This window comes from Panthera pardus, unplaced genomic scaffold (genome assembly GCF_024362965.1).
Source record: "Panthera pardus isolate Hobbes unplaced genomic scaffold, ASM2436296v1 HiC_scaffold_3, whole genome shotgun sequence".
NCBI lineage: Eukaryota > Metazoa > Chordata > Mammalia > Carnivora > Felidae > Panthera > Panthera pardus.
Window position 1 is genome coordinate 49957828 of NW_026526876.1, and position 16815 is coordinate 49974642.

The window sequence follows — 16815 nt, forward strand, 5'->3', positions numbered from 1 at the left end:
ATCTTGTTGGGCCTAAAAAGATTCAAAATTGGGGCTTGGGGAAGCTGTTGATGAAAAACAAGATAAGCGCAAATTATGAATGTTTATATGTAATCAGTGGTGTGTGATACTTTTCTGCTGAGGATCTCAAAGCACTTATTACAAACACTTCCCCATCTTCAGGGATAGATTGATGGCAAGGACCATTAGTCTCTTTTTATAACCTGAACAATCAGTGCACAGACCACGGTCCTGTTTTTCAGATCTGCCTCCTTCAGGTCTATTTCAAAGCTCACCTTCAGCATACTACAATACAAATATGCCTCTTTTCCAACACATATCTAAAAGATTGACATGGACTCAATTTCCACACCCAGCATGAAAAGGTAAACTGATATCAAAAGAATGAAATAAAAGCACAGTAAAATACATCCAAATTAGCCTCACATTCATGGAGCTATTCTGAGATTAAATTGAGTAAAGCAATATACAAAAGTCTAATGTTAAACCAGAAACATATTTGGCTTCTATATGCATAAGCTCAAGTCCATAAACATACACAAACTCTCTCTAGTCAGAGTTTCAAAGCATAATAGCTTCCACTAGAATCTGAGTCCAGGATAACACAAGGAATTCCTTTGAGAGAATAGAAAATGTCAACCAAGCAAATTCAGACAGAGGGTTATGGTGGTTTTTCCAAAATAAGAGGTCCTTTGGGCTAAGAGGGTTAGCCTAAGAATTGTCAAAATGGATCTACTAATTAATTTCTTCTAATACTTCAGGCTTCTATAAGCTTACCAACTTCCTTTCCTTACCAATCCCCAATTTTTGTTTGTTTTTATATTCAAATTAGAGATTTCAAAGGATTATAGCAACATATAAGTGAGGAGGAGTGTCAAAATGAGAAGATTTGTTTAAGCTAGTCAGTAGATGCAAGGATATTTGATATATCGCTCTCCATAATTTTTTCTAAGTTTGAAGTATTTTATATTAAAAAATTACAGACACTTACACCTTGGTGAAACCAGACATCAACACACTGCCAACAATTAAATGTTGGCAAGGCTGAGCAGTTCTAGGACTGAATTCCTAATTCCCACCATCCCTACCCTTTCACCTCAAGAACATAAAAGATACCAGTCATGATGGCAACCAGTCTTTAAACTTTAATTTCCACTATTTTTTTCCTCCTCAATCATCCTCTTCCTAAACAGACGTTTCTTGTAAAAAATGTGTAGGGCAAGGATGTGATAAGGTTCAACAGATCTCCGCCCAAAGAGTTAAAAATGCAATTGCATACTGGAGGAACACCAGGCAAAGCCTACCACACCAACTGAAGAAAAACGAGGAAGGATACCACTGGATCTGTCTCACCAAACGGGCAATTCAGAGGCTTGTCTGAATGCCAAGCTGCTGAGAAGGAAAAACCCTGACACCTAGTGCCCATCTGGAGAAATGAAGCCTTGGAGCGACTGCAATTCTTAAAAAGAGTGGTAGTGAGTGTGCATGTGAAGGCAGTCATTAAATTGCATTCCATTTGGAATATGCTTATCTCCCAGAAAAATTTTAAGGAAAAAATTTAATACCACACAAGAATTCCAGTCTTTAGTTGCTGATCCTTTGTGGAATACACACCCTGTACCTGATTATTATAGCTGCTTCTAAAGAGAATCTTCCTCTTATCTCAGTTTTCCATTATGACAGGAGAGATGTGGGGAAGGGTTTTGCATGGTTAAAAATCCCACGTGCTGACAGAGAGAGGAAAACAGGGTCCTACTTTCTGTCCACACTAAAAGTGCTATGAAAGTTGCTTGCCTATCATATCTTTCATCGCTGCCCAGTTTAGACATTCATGATTTATTTCACGGAGTTAAAGGAAATATGATAAAAGAATGCTAATAACATGTCAGAACAAGTAAGAATGTAGTCTCAAGAAGGCTACGGTTTTCTTTGTCCTATACCAAGCAAAGTTAAGCTGTTCTCTGTCAAGTCCGTTACCGCCCTTGGCTTGATCTTAGCCTGAGCCTTTTAATAACAGGATTTAGCGTGAAAAGTAGCTGCAGTGGATTGTGAACTGTTACTCAAAATGTTCCCACCTGCAATTACAGCTTCCACCAAATGATCAAAACAGGTTAGCAAACTGGCAGGAAAATGAAAACAATTCCTCCAAAATTGAGAAGCAGTAAAAGTAGAACTGTGAGTTGGCTGCACTTCCTCTGATTCCAGGCTTAGCAGCACACCATTCATCTAGCTGTGTATTTACATACACTGCCCATCACTGTAGCTTCATAGCAGCTAGAATTGAAATAAGTTTAGTCTATGTTGCAATCACATTTTCCACAATTTTCATCTTTACTCAAAACTATTAAAAAAATCCTAGACAACTCATCTTTGGAACTATTTGCAAGTAACATAGTTCACAGATTTGGTCTACATCTCTTTTAATCCTACTCTAAATTCATACTAAATGCAATGCCATTCAAATCTGACAATGAGAAAAATGTGTTCTCCTACACTTCCATCATGAATAAGGTGGCATTCCTTCAGTTACATCTTTCTTGATGGAGAAGGGACAACTAGGAAAATACAAAGGAGAAAGTGGCTAACACCACATCAGAAAATCTCTTTCTCCTGCTTTTAACGTGGGGACAGTGTTCAAAATGCAGGTCACATCTCTGCTGAAACAGCCAATATTCTTTCTCAAATGGCAAACAAGTTACCTAAAACTAAATGGAACTGAATTGTTCCAAGTCCTGGTCCCATCACCATTTTACCTATTTACTGTCCTGGAAAAAAAACAGGGAAGAAAGCCTGGCCACCCATATAGCCGATGCTCTGGTAAGTACAGGTTTTCTGCCTTTGACTATGGGGAAAAGGGGAAAAGCATCTCGATTCATGGGGAAACTCTGCAGGAATCTCTTGTTTTACCTTTATTCCTTATATCCATGTGCTAGCTTTTAAACCCAGAAACTCCAATCCTTCAAGGTAATGCAGTATCACCCACAATGATGACCTGGTAGAGCCGTCACCTTTGGAGAACACCACATTATGATGATTTAATGTCTATGTAGTATCAATACATTTACATCAAGCCTTGGCTTTCAGAACATTAACAGGTCAATTTTTTATTCCTTTTTTAATAAAACGATTTCTCAAGGCTCTGTTCAGATGCCCATTCTCTTTGGGACAGGACAGATTTGCTCCAAATCTCATCAGCATGAGCTCTTCTCGTTCCCTTCACATCACTCTTGGGGTAATGCATAGAGTGCCAGGCTCATGACAAACTTGTCTCTTTTGCCAAAGAAAATTAAACTGCGATAGCTGAAAGTCAACTTGCTCTGATAAAACTGGGCTCAGCATGAGGAAATACATCCCACTGATGCCTCGTCATCTCTTAGGCACAGCTGTCCCTCAGAATTCTGACTGCTGAAACTCCATCTTCAGATTGGTCGGTTTCTCAGTGAACGCACACCATTGTATGCTCAAGCTATTGGTAACAGAGTTTGATACTTATACCCCAATCCCATTCCTGTTGTGCAATACCCTATAGTCTCGCTACAGCCATGGACTGACTTCACCAACCATCCCAGGCATTAGTCACTAACTGCTCACAAAAGAACATTGGTCTCACTTCTCCTGAGCTCAAAGACTCAGAAACAGCAAGCTAACAACTCAGCCTCAATCCCGGTCAATCATTTGAAGAAAAGGAAAAGAGAACAAAGAAAATAGGCAACCCTTTAAGGAGGATAAAAGGTAGAACAAGAAAGTGAGAACTGACAAAAACAGAAATAAAAAATTTAAATACAATTAGATTTCTCAATTTCAAGGTTATTAAAGCACTGGGCAAAGGGAAACATATGGTCCCCATCCCGACTCTACTGCTTGTAACTACAGTACTGTGTGGCTGTTTAAGACATCCCTTTTCCACCCAGGTTTGGTGAGTCTTAAAGGGGTTAAAAAAAACCTTTAATTTTTTTTTTATTCGTGTGTGTGTGTGTGTGTGTGTGTGTGTGTGTGTGTGGTCTTTGGGTACAGAGTCCCGTATAATAAGACTATTTGTATTCATACTGGCAGAGTAAACACTACATGTTCATGCCCAGGCAGCTCTGTGCTTGTAATTTCAGCAAGAACAGAGCTCTGTCCCTCTGGGACTTCACTATTCCCCCAGTCTCCATTCGCTCAAACACAGAATGAGAGCAGAGAGAAAGCAGGAGAGAAAGATCATGGCAAGAGGTTTCACACAGCAGTGCAGCTAGCTTTCATGTGGCCCAAAATCTCATTTTTTGTTTTAATTACATTAGTTAAAACCATTTTTCTCTCAGCCCCATGTTCACAAGGGTGCCTTCCATTCCTAAAGACTACACTGTTGAATGAAACAGAATTTAGGTCTAGCACAATGAAGCTTTTCTTTGCTGTTGAGGGGCTCACTATGTAGATGTCACACTGTGGCACAAGCCTCTGCTTCAACCTGGTGTGTTAACGAGTACATATCTATTCTTGTGAAAATTCTATGCATCTTCTCTTCCTCGCCTCTTGCCTTTGCTATTTGTTGAGGCATTAGATTAGAAGAACTGTAAGTCTGATACTCTCCATCTGGTCCAATGCCTGCATCCATCTTAATACCAATTCATCTACTTTTGGCATCCACTGGTGTACTTGCTGAAACAGCATACACCTTATATATACAGTAACATTTTTTGAAAAAGATACACAAAATGGAAAATACCATGTATTATCTCCAAAGGTCTACCTAGCCTGTTTATGGAGAACACTTGGGTAAAGATTACTCTTTCTAAAGAATGAGATTTATCTAGGGATTCTATCTAAGGTTGAAATAAAAACTGTCTCTTTTTAAGTTTATTATTGTTTTGGTTGTAATTGTACATTAGAAGCATAGTTAAAATCAGGAAGAGGAGGAGATAGGTTATTATGACTTTATATCATTATTAACAGTGCACCATACGAGAGAGGATTCCAATGCCAGAAAATGAATTCTTAGATAACTATCAGAAATGTGCCTTCTGCTACATTCTTTTATGTTTAAACCCCTGGTTCTGATTGAGCCCCTTTAAGAATATATTTACCATGATCATAACAGCACTAGATTAAATTACCTGAGCACAGAAAATATACCAAAAAAGGTGTACTAGTATGTAAGTATCCAAATAAGAAAGAACATCAAGCAAAACAATACTTTAAATGTTTTTATTATAGAAAAATCTCAGGGGCGCCTGGGTGGCTCAGTCGGTTAAGTATCCTACTTTGGCTCAGGTCATGATCTCATGGTTTGTGAGTTCCAGCCCCACATCAGGATCTCTGCTGTCAGCACGGAACCCACTTTGGATCCTCAGTCTCCCCATCTGTCTGCCCTTCCCCACCTGCATATTCGTGTGCATGTGCTCTCTCTTCTCAAAAATAAACATTAAAAAAAATCTCAAAATTTCAGGTATATACAAAAATAGAGAAAATAGTCTATTCCTATGTATATATCATTTAGGTTTCATTAACAACTCATGGCCAGTTTGTTTTCCCTATACTCCCACACTCACCCCTCTATTACTCTGAAGCAAATCCTAGACATTGGATCATTTCATCTGTAACTATTTTAGTAGTTATGTGTAACAGAAAACATAACTGTTTTTTAGAAAGCAAAACTTTAATACCATTTAAAAAAGCATATCATTATCACACATAAAAAATTAATAATTCCTTGATATCCAGTCAATGTTTTCTCTCTAAAGAACTCTACCAACAAGACTACTATGTGCCTATGCAGCGTCTAAATTAATGCTACTTAATGACCACCCCCATGGAAAGTTGCCACTAGTGGGCACAGATATAAGAAAAGGGGGAAGGGGAATCAATGACTTGCCTCATTTCCTCCTGGAAGCCTGTTCATGTGGACCAGCTGACCCTGATCATCCAACACAAGCTCAGTATATGTCAGCATGTCAGAAGGCAGGGGGGGTGATGGAAGGAATGCTTGAGTGGACATAGACTCCCAGAGTTTGATCAGAGACTAGTGGAGGAGAGAAGTTTGACTGATCAGTGACAATCAGCATTTTAACATACACAAAAATAAATATTAAGTTTCAGTCAATCTGATTTTACTCTTTCCTTTCCAAGTGTTCTGCTGAGCATCAAAGCATCAGACCAAATTCTGCAGCTCTCATTCTCAGTTAAAATAGATTTGTAATTATTTTTCACATGTTTTTTACATATCAAAATCAGGCACTTTTCCAACAAAGTCAAATTACTGAGTGATTCTGAATCAGCACAAGAGCATTAACAAATGCAATAGACCTAACAAACAGACCTAACAATACCTAGGGAAATTAAAATAAAAAACTAAATAAGTAACATTAATCCCTCTTTTTTAAAAAAGGAAGAAAAATCCCAGAAGAATAGAAAAATAACCAGGAAAAGTGATATGACACTCAGCTAATACCAAAAAAAATCTAAGGCGGCAAGAATAAAGTTTCTACTAGAGGCTCAGGAAAAGCATCCTTTCCTAATGTCTTTTCAGATCTACAGGCCCATATGCAGGAATTAGCTCATCAGGGATGTATGACTATTTGTAAATGTGCGGGATCAATTCTGATCAAATTTGAGAATACAGACACACCTATCCATTTTAAAACCATTTTGATTTCCATTTCCAACTTCATATGACCAGAACAAATGCCTCATGAAGAGGGAACTAGCTGTTTCTTTGGTTGTCTCAAAACAACATTTAAAGGCAATATGATATATTCATATCTACATGTTCCAATCACAGTGTTTATGTCTATTCTACAGGAAAAATTATACAGAGTGTCATTTCTATTTATAGTTCTGGCATTGGGGAACAGAACCAACACAACTTGTAGGGGAACAATGTTGGCAATACGAAATGAAGATACCTATGTTTCCAGAGAGAGAACCTGTAAACAAATGACTACTTACAGGAAATCTCTTGTATTTACAGGTAGACTATTTACCAAGGCCACATATATTACTTTATTAAAATTCAAATGTGGTAATACTAGTAGTATTGACTAGAAGACTTGGAAAAATCCTGTATTCATAGATTTTTTTTGTTTGTTTTTTTAAGGACAAATTCAGTATTCTTTTGATACTCTATCTGTTGCATTTTCTGCTGTGGATGTACTTTTCTTGCCTTCTATTGATGGAAGAAAAATCTGCAGCATAGAGAGGATTCACCATACAGATCAAAGGAATTTATTTTCAAATAAAGGATGAGAATCATAATGTATTTTCTCACATTAGTTTTTATTCAGCTATAATAAATCTTCCATGAAAGAATTGATACTTTAAACTGTGTATCATGAACTCTATATCCATTTGTATATATTATCAGTATTGATCCTCATCATATTAACCTATCAGCTAATGGCCTGGGTTATCTTGGAAAATAGGAAAAAGAGAAGTAGAGTTTCAAGCCTTTTTTTTAATACCCATAATTTGATTATAGCTTAGGAAATATATACCTGAACATAACTCCTCACACAGGGCATTGTAAACTACCATCACAGGTATGCTATCTCAGTTTACTTTCTTCCCAATAGAAGCTTCTATCCTCACCATTCCTCCTATTAATTCATAAAGAACTGTCCAATATTGGAGTTGGCAGTCACCAAATCCCGAATGAGACAGAAATGAGAGTAGTGTCAAGATACTTCTTGCCCTTTGGGAATGACCCATTCCAGGCTAAGCTGCATCCAATGGAAATTCAGGAAAACCCTGCCTCTTTAGAACATATCAGAACCCCCCCAGTTAGCCACCTTTACCTGCCGAAACATCTCTGGGATATCATATATGTATGTTGTCCCCAAGGATTGTGCCTGGAATCTCTTTGATTGAAGTAGGTCTTTGGTGACATATGGAGTGTTGATTAACATTCCATGCAATGGTCCCTGTTTGTCTCCATATGCCTGAAACATGATCTACAGGAGAAAGAGAATGACAAGGGGGAGTTAAGAGACAGAGAAGAAAATCAGCTGCCTAGAGGGGCTTTTTTCATAAATGTTATTTCTGGACACACATTTTTGGTGGGTTGAGTAGCTAAGACATGCCTTTACACATTGGGTAGTGTTCTCAATTCTCTACAGATTAACCAACTCTAAAAAATGGTATGTAACCAATGATACTCCATGGGTTGCTCTCACTTTTGGATTAGTTGAAATCAACAAGAAAGCACAGCGTAAATTTCACATCTCAGAGACAGACTGACAATGCTTGCCTTCTAAAATGACTTAAATTCCATATACTCAGAAATGAAGTATGTCAACTAATGAGTCTAAGCAGTCCGCACATTTAAGTTGAGGAACAGCTACGTGCTGAAGAGAATTCTGCTCTTTCCCTAACAGAAGTCAGGTCAAGGCTCTACCCTATTATCTGTGCTTCAGTCTATGATTAGAAGGTGCTTCATAAGTGTTCATAGCCACACAAAGGTTTCAAAGATTTTTGCCAGAATAGGATTTCATTCATCCATCCATCCAGCTAGTCAGTTCTGGTTAGCTCATTAGACATAGCCCATAGTAAAATAAATGTGTTATTATATATATATTAATATAATACAGATATGCATTTATTTATATCCTCCAGTATACTACATCTACAACTACCGAATAGCTCCTGCAATACCTATATTGTCACATAATGAAAACACACCATTTTTTAATCATTTCAACTCAAATATAGCTAGAAGAGTACTTCATACTTCACATATTTAGATAGTTTTATTTGCTTATGAATATTTATAAGGGATGCCATTACTTCAATTCAGTTAATATTTATTGAGTGCCCAGAGGTTGTATAACACTAAACTAGGCACTTTATGCATGAATACTTAAATATAGACTCCAAACACAGTGAATACAAATGGAGCCTGGGAAATAAGGGTATGTGGGCATATATACATATCTATTCTGGTCTAAAATGTATAACCTTAAATCTACCATTAAGAAATAGATTTGTGAACCTGATATATAGGCCTAACAACATAATTAAGTACTTTCCCAAACCCTGGATACCATTTAGCTAAATGAATCCGTAGCTGCCTAGCTCAGAGGAACAAATATGTTCTGCTGACTGGCAGGTCAGGTCCTATACCGGGCACAAATTGTCTTGGGCTGCTTAAACCCCAAGGAATGGAGCTTCCAGTCCTATTCTATATGACTAATGGTGAAAGTCACTGGGTGGGAGGTAGAATTAGCAATGTCTTAGGTAGAAACAGTAATGTTTTAAGAGATTCAAAGTGTTAAGTATGGTCAAGGTATTAGAATGAAAAAACTGGACTCCTGAGAGAAGATAAACCAAATCAAAATAAGAAAAAGGAGTAAAAGCAGCAGATTCTGGGAGCTACATTCCTGTCTATTAGGAAAGACAAGAGCTGTGGGTACAAGAGTTTGAGACTCACTTTTGCCAAGGTAGAATGAAGTCAGGCTGGTCAGTGGTTGAGCAACATAACCATGTGGACTGAGAAGGGGGCTGGAGAAAGCCCTCTAGGTACTCTCACTGCTGGTGGGACTTGAAAATGGTAGGACTACTTTGGTGAATAGTTTGGCAGTTTTTTTATAAAATTAAAAATACACTTCCTGTGACCCAGTAATTACATTCTCATATATTCATCCAAGAAAAATGAAAACATATTCTACATAAAGACTTGTATATGAATGTTCATATAGCAGCTTTATTCATATAGCCCAAACTGGAAAATTAAGCTTCAAATGTCCATCAATAGGTGAATGAATATAAACATTTTGTTACATTCATAAAATGGAATACCACTCAGCAATGAAGAGGAACATACCCAGAGTCTATGTCTATGCAGCATGGATGAATCTCAAAAATACTATGCTGAGCAAAAGAAGCCACATAAACACTGTACATAATGTCTAATTTCATTTATATGAAATTCTAGGACAGGCAAAACTCGTCTATAATAGAAAGCAGGCCACTGGGTGCCTAGAACTGTGACTCTACCTTTGACTGCAAAAGAGAATAAGAGAACTCTTACGGGTTTTAAGATGTTCTCTATCATGACTGTGATGGGAGTCACACAGGTTTATATGATTTGAGAATGAACTGAAGTATACACATAAAATAAGTACATGTTATTATATGTAAATTGTATCTCAATAAAGGTAACTTAAAAAATATATATTTCTCCCTTATACTACACATTGGGAATCAAGTGACTCATGCAACGGATTACCCAAATCTCTTCTCCCCGCTGTGATGGCTGGCATCAGTGTTCAATTACAGCTAACACCACAAAGACTTTACAAAGAAAATGAAACAAAAGGAAGCTCAAACTAGTCAACCCTGCTCCTTGTCAGAAAGAATAAACGATGTGCTGAACAAGAGGTTGATGGTAATGGATAGCACTGAATGATCAGCTACCTCCATTAATTTCATTTTCTACTATAATGGACATAGTAGTTAAAAATTGGTAAAGTGTATGTCTTACAAGTTTATGAAAATATGCATATATTTTATATATCATACACCTTTCATCAGTGGCCATCAGAAAGGCTTCTCTTGGAAAACAATTTCTGATCCCATAGTCTGCTCCCTTAGAACCTTGTACTTCATCTTTTGATAACACAAATCATAATCATATTACAGACAAACTAATTATCTGTCTTCTTCCATCCTGATGTAAATTTCTTAAGAATAGAGATCACTTTGAATCCATAGTGCCTGACGCACTATATAGGTGGTCAGTAAATGTTACATCAATTAATGAATGAATGATACACAGTGTTCTATATTATTTTGAATTCACATAATGACTCACTAGAACAAAGAAAGGAAAAAAAATAAATTGGCAGTAAGTATCAGGTAGGCATTAGGAGCACCAGAGCAGACTTGAAGACTGTTCCTTTTGCTGGTTCCCTCCTCCGGCCAGGGGCTCTTGGGTTCATTCACATTCCACAGTGGCTGTTGAACTCCCTCAACTGAACAGCCTGAAGGAGACCTCTTCCTTTAGGGCTTCCTAAATAGGTAGGACCTATGGTAATAGGGGCTGTCCCTCAGGCAAAAGGTAGCTCATTCATTCTTTCAGATACTTATTGAGTACTTATTTTGTGCCAGGCATAGTACTAAATCATGATTGAAGGCATCTGAGCCTTTCATGCCCTTGTGTCACCACTAGCCAGAATGAAGGAAATCTAAGAGCTTTCTAATAAAAGAAAGGAAAAATAAAATAGTTATGAAGAACAAACATATTTATCAAAAACATTAAAATCTCAAGTGGCCATCTTATTTTTCACAAGAATAGACTGCCTTGAAGCCATTGTAGAAGTTAATTAAAAATATCCCTGCCCATGGAAAGCTCTGACTGAAAATGTCTTTAAGGCTGTCTTGAAAAACATCAAGTGCAGCAAAAATTATTGAATACTCTTTCTCTTGCTCACCCCTTGCACTCTTGTGTGCTCTCTCTCTCTCTCTGTTTTAACTGTTCACTTCTCACTGGATAGATTCCTCTGGCCATCTAACTGGGAATCAAAGCACAAAATGAAAGGTCACTCTGACAACTATCCAAACTCAGATTTTTAAAATTCATCTTCAAAATACTGGCAAAAATGTCTTTTCTTGCCTCTGTTCCTGGATTTAAAAGGACATAGATAAAAACAAGAGACATATAATCTCTTCCTGGCACCAACTGCATAGAAGAAACTGAAACCCTTGTGTACACGTACTGAAGCAAGGTCATCCTTTAAACAGAAGAAATTCACTTTCCAAGTTCTGGCCAAAAAGCTAAAATAACATCTCAGTTTTTAAGAAGATGTGAGCAATGGCAAACCAACCCAAATCCAGTATCACAGCAAATGGCACAAATATTTAGAAATGAAGGTGGGAACACAGATTAAAAGGAATTCTGTTATGACATAATCAATCTACTGAAAGAGTCATCTTCCATTTTCACATTCTTGATTTTTCTACCTGAAAAAGGGGTTAAAGTTTGCTACTTTGCTCTTCTATAGATCTCTAATACTCTGAACTCTTTGAAGGAAAATAATGTGTGTAAATGGAATAACATAATGGGTAAATATGAGAAAGTCACTGCTTGACATTGCTCTAGCTATTACATTATGCTGAAATTTTCCTTACGATCAAAGGTGGTGATATATTTCAACAATTTTCTTTTCTTTACTTGCCAATGAGTGGGCTATCAAGGCTGAAAACAGGAAAGACAGATCAGCCCAGAGAAGACAAGATTGTTCAGGTAGCTCAAGAGCCCTTTACAAAAGAATGCTAAATTGTAGAATTACCTCTGGATTGAGGTTCACTTGGCATCTGTTTGGGCTCACCAGTATGTCACAAAGATTGAGGGTTTCATAACATCCGTGATTAAGAACACAGGCACATCTTATAAGGTAAATGAAGTTTTTTCAAATTCATGTGAGCACTGAACCTGACAGAGGATAACTCCGCTACATGAACCAATGGGACTTGTGAGTTTGGGTTTTCCATAACAAGGCCAAGTGGCTTATCTTTAAGGACAAAATCAAAAGTCTAAGGAGCCCTTGACTACTGTACCTGTGCTGTCCTGGAGTCAGTCACTTCCTTGTACAAGCTGATGTCCAAGTAATAGCCGGACTCATTTGTCAGGAAGAGGCGGATGGGAATTGCTTTTCCAGTTGGTGTCAGGCGAATGTTGATTTTCAGTTCTGCCTGGAGGACACGTAATTTCCACAGCCGACTTCCATAGCGCATTACCATGCTCCGCACAGATTCCTCAATCTGTCACAGACACGTCACCAAGCACAAAACTTAAAACACCTTGTACCTAGAACCTGTTTCAGGTCTTCCCATCTTTGGGAAAGAAGGAATGGAAAAAGGTGCTGGTTTCTGGAGATGTGCACTACATGTATTCCTTATAAAAAGTAAGATAATTTCTCCCCAACCCTACTCTTGCTTAGAAACAAGTTGGGGACAATTTCACGCCAGGCTGGCATTTGAGTGGGGTTCTCTGGCTCACAACACCCAAATCTGTACAACTCCCTACCCGTTTCCCAATTATATTCATATTCTATATCAAAGATCTGCAATATCTAAAATTACAAGCCATGGGATTTAAGAGAAAGCCCCCAAATAAGAATAAAATTTCTAGTTAAATAGCTATTAAGTAGCATTTATATGCATGGTAACTATGTTTCATTGCACTTATAGGACCTTAAATCATCATAGCAATTACCACCATGAGCTTTTTTCTATACAATTTTATTAAACTTTATAATATATGCCTCTTGGTAAATTGCACAAATTAAAGAGAGGCAATTTGTAGGTGGTGTTAGAATGTTCTCTCTAAACAGAGCTCTGAAGCTCGGTCATTGCCAAGTCCAATTGGGATTTAAGTAGATGGGGCAGATGTTTCATAGTTTCTCTAAGGCTTATACCCAGGCATCTTAGTGCTCCTAGTTTTCAGGGTTAGGCAAGTTATTTTAACCAAATGGCCTTAGATGGGATTTTCCCTCACTGACAAATGAAATTTTGTTTTCCCAATATGGCTAAAGGCAGCCAGGACATACTACTCAAAATTAACCCATTCTCTTAAATGAATTGTCTTTCTAAATTGCTTTCTCAACTTAGAAAATATCAAAAATATTTTCTACCACTCTTCTCTTATGGTTCTTTAGAAATATGTGCCACCTTTGCAGTTTGTTTTAGCACCACAGAATCTCAGGTTAATGGATTTCAAGGAGTTGACTTCTCTAGTCCCACACTTGCTTGTTAACCAAAGGGTATCTACCTATTCTTTTCTGGAGAGAACAAAAGTCAACAATCTCTACATTCACGAAGCTGACAGTTATCTTATCTATGATTAGAAAGGCATAGCTAGGATGTATGGGTATTTAGAGTGGAAGTAGAGAGGCAGATATTAAAAAAACTCACTGAGAAATGGTTAGGTCAAGTCTAAAAATATATACAGTTAAATAGTGTCCTGGCCAGGTTTTCACTCTTCCAGCCTCAGCAGTCCCAGAATGCTTAAGAGAACCTTCACTTAAGCTAGATGATGAGACTTGATACTCAGTGAGTAGCCCTATCCTTGTCAACCTATCAGTAGTTTAGAGTCTTGAAGGAAAAAAAAAGCAGAAAGTGATTTTTTAGGTCTTAGACATTAAGTTCAAAAATCTAAAGTCCATGCTTACAACTGATCTTGAGAAATGGAGATACTGGTTCTCCTAACCAAATTCCACAATACCAAGATAGAAAAAGGTTAGAGTGAATACAAATAGAGAGCAGTCTGTCTTTATTACACCTGGGATAAAAGGTCAAGTATAGAATCACCCTGTTTTCCTTTCTTAAACTATATGGAATGCATTTTAGAATAGAGCCTCAGGATAGAAAACATATATAATACATGTGAAAATTCTATAACAACCAAATTGTCTCCCTGTGGAAAAATACTGAAGGGAAATAGGTTAGACACTTTAGGAAGTTGTACTGCCTCCCTGAGGCCACGGGTAAGTAACATTTAGTGCAAAACAGCAGTAATTTTGCCAAAATGTCCAAAAATAGCAAAGTTATTCCAGATGAGAAATCCTAGGGAATTATATAAAAACAGGACCATTATGATGACAAGTATCCAAAGCAGGTACCAATGGAATAACAGAAAGAAACTTTTATGTTTTCATACTGCTTATAAATGACCAGCAAGATAACATTATACCACCTTCAGTTTTGATGTCTGCTTTCAATGGCTTCAAATTTTTGACTCCCTCCCAGAAACCCTGTCTCACAAGCATTCTGTAAACTTTAAAGATCAAGGGCTCAACTAGCTAACCAAGTGTACTTGTTTCCAGGTTTAAGTGAGAATAAATATGGATGAATCTCTCTACTTGTGCTTGGTAGTGCTGGGAGAGAAGCTAAAGAGAAATGTACCTTTGATGGGTCCATAATGACTGTGGGCACAAAGTTGAGGAAGATGTGGTTGCAGTCAGTGCGAACATTTGTATTATTAAAAGCAACTTCCAATTCATCCATGGCTTCCAGGAGCAGCCGCTCCCCTTCATTTTGTAGATATTCAAAAGAAGCTTCCTATACAAAATGAAAATCACCATCAACATCAGTGTGTTTTAAAAGAATCAGTAGGGGCACCTGGATGGCTCAGTCGGTTGAGCATCCAATTCTTGATTTTGGCTCAAGTCATGATCCCAGGGTCGTGGGATCAAGCCACCAATGGGCTCCACGCTGATCATGGAGCCTGCTTAGGATTTTCTCTCTCTCTCTCTCTCTCTCTCTCTCTCTCTCTCTCTCTCTCTCTCTCCCCACCCCATCCCCAACTCGTGCTCTCTAAAATAAACAAATAAATAACAATTAAAAAATGAAAGAGTCAATAAAGAAATGGCTATTATAATGACTTAAGTAGTACTATGTCATGAATCACAAGGCACCTGCTACAGGTGCTACCTTTCTCCCTAGAGTCAGCCCAATGACCATAGGCAGCAGAGGCAGGCAACTATCAAAGAGTTCCTGCCAGCCCTTCCTCCTGCCTCTTAGGGAAACATTTCCTTCTAATAGGTGGAAATGCAGGGCATCCCCAGAGCTATACTTCCAATAGGATCACATTTCACACATGCCAAACAGAGGAGTTTAGAAAGGAAATCTGTTTAGAAAGTAAAAGTTGAAGAAAGGGTATAGGTACAGGATGCAGTAATTATGACACCAGGAAGTGCCTTGCTATACACAGAAACTACTCTACCTCTAGGTGGGCTTACAATGGGGCCATCTCTAACTTTTCTCTTTATCTTCTATCATCACTGAACTATCCCTGTGATTTTTCTGTTAAGATGCTTTTCCTTTTCTCAAAGGAGTGCTTTCATGCTTCCATTACCAAGAATAAATTTTTTTAAAGCCCTTTATCATATGGAATATTTATTTCTGTGAGAGAAAGGACTCTCAGACTTCTAATGGCTACTGGAGAGTGGGATGAATGAGAATAAGAGCCTTGATTCAAAAAATAAAAACCCAGGGGCACCTGGCTGGCTCAGTCAGTAGGGCATGCAACCCTTCACCTCAGGCTTGTGAGTTCAATCCCCATGTTGGGTGTGGAGCCTACTTAAGATAAAAAAAAATAAATTAAAAAACAAAACAAAAAATGAAAACCTGATTTTGAACGATGCCTGTTTCTCTGTCCCTTCCCTCAGGAATAACTTCCCATCCAAGTATGGTACTTACCTTGGTGACCAGATCAGAATGTCTGATGATTGCACGAACAAAGAACCTATAGTCTGTCACTTCAGTGCCCACTTCCACCTTGGCTGCCCCAAGATACAGGTGCATCTTATGATTAGCACATGGAATGGCAGTAAGGTCAAAATTTCTCATCCGGTTCAGTTCTAACTGGAAAGCTAGAGCAGGCTCCAGGTGACGATAGATACGATCCTCCTCAAACTGAGCACAAAATTGGAGAACAAAAGAGCTCACAAGAGGCAGTTAACAAAATTATATTATGAACATATACATAAAAGAGATGCTTGAAAATAGAAACATAAACGATGATGCGCTAATAAGCAACAAAAATGAGCTACATACAAGAATAATGCTATAGCTTACATAAGATTAGGGACTAAAACACCTATTTACTTTCCAAGCTTTCATCATTTATGCTTTTACAAATGGTGATGATTTCCATTAAAAACAAGCAAACAAAAAATACCAATTCCCTCAGAACTCTTACTGCATTACTACTGTCTATACAGTTCATTTCTGACAATTAACCACAGACTGCTTCACATTAGTATTTACTTCACATACTGATGTTTTGGGTTTACCCAACTAAAATGCTTACAGGCAGGGCCCAGTTTTATACTCTTATTATTT

The 16815-nt window shown here is 37.8% G+C and overlaps 1 protein-coding gene across 20 annotated transcripts in view; it reads right to left on the bottom strand.

Annotated features, from left to right (window-relative positions):
- ACACA (acetyl-CoA carboxylase alpha) overlaps positions 1–16815 on the bottom strand; it is a 277600-nt gene that overhangs the window by 89445 nt on the left and 171340 nt on the right. For all 20 annotated transcript variants that reach the window (XM_019424026.2, XM_053892519.1, XM_019424025.2 and 17 more), the window contains 5 exons: positions 16171–16386; positions 14875–15030; positions 12529–12732; positions 7770–7925; positions 5852–5998 (listed from right to left, as the gene is read on the bottom strand). In XM_019424026.2, the coding sequence (XP_019279571.1) occupies positions 5852–5998; positions 7770–7925; positions 12529–12732; positions 14875–15030; positions 16171–16386 (879 nt within the window). The remainder of the gene's footprint in view (positions 1–5851; positions 5999–7769; positions 7926–12528; positions 12733–14874; positions 15031–16170; positions 16387–16815) is intronic.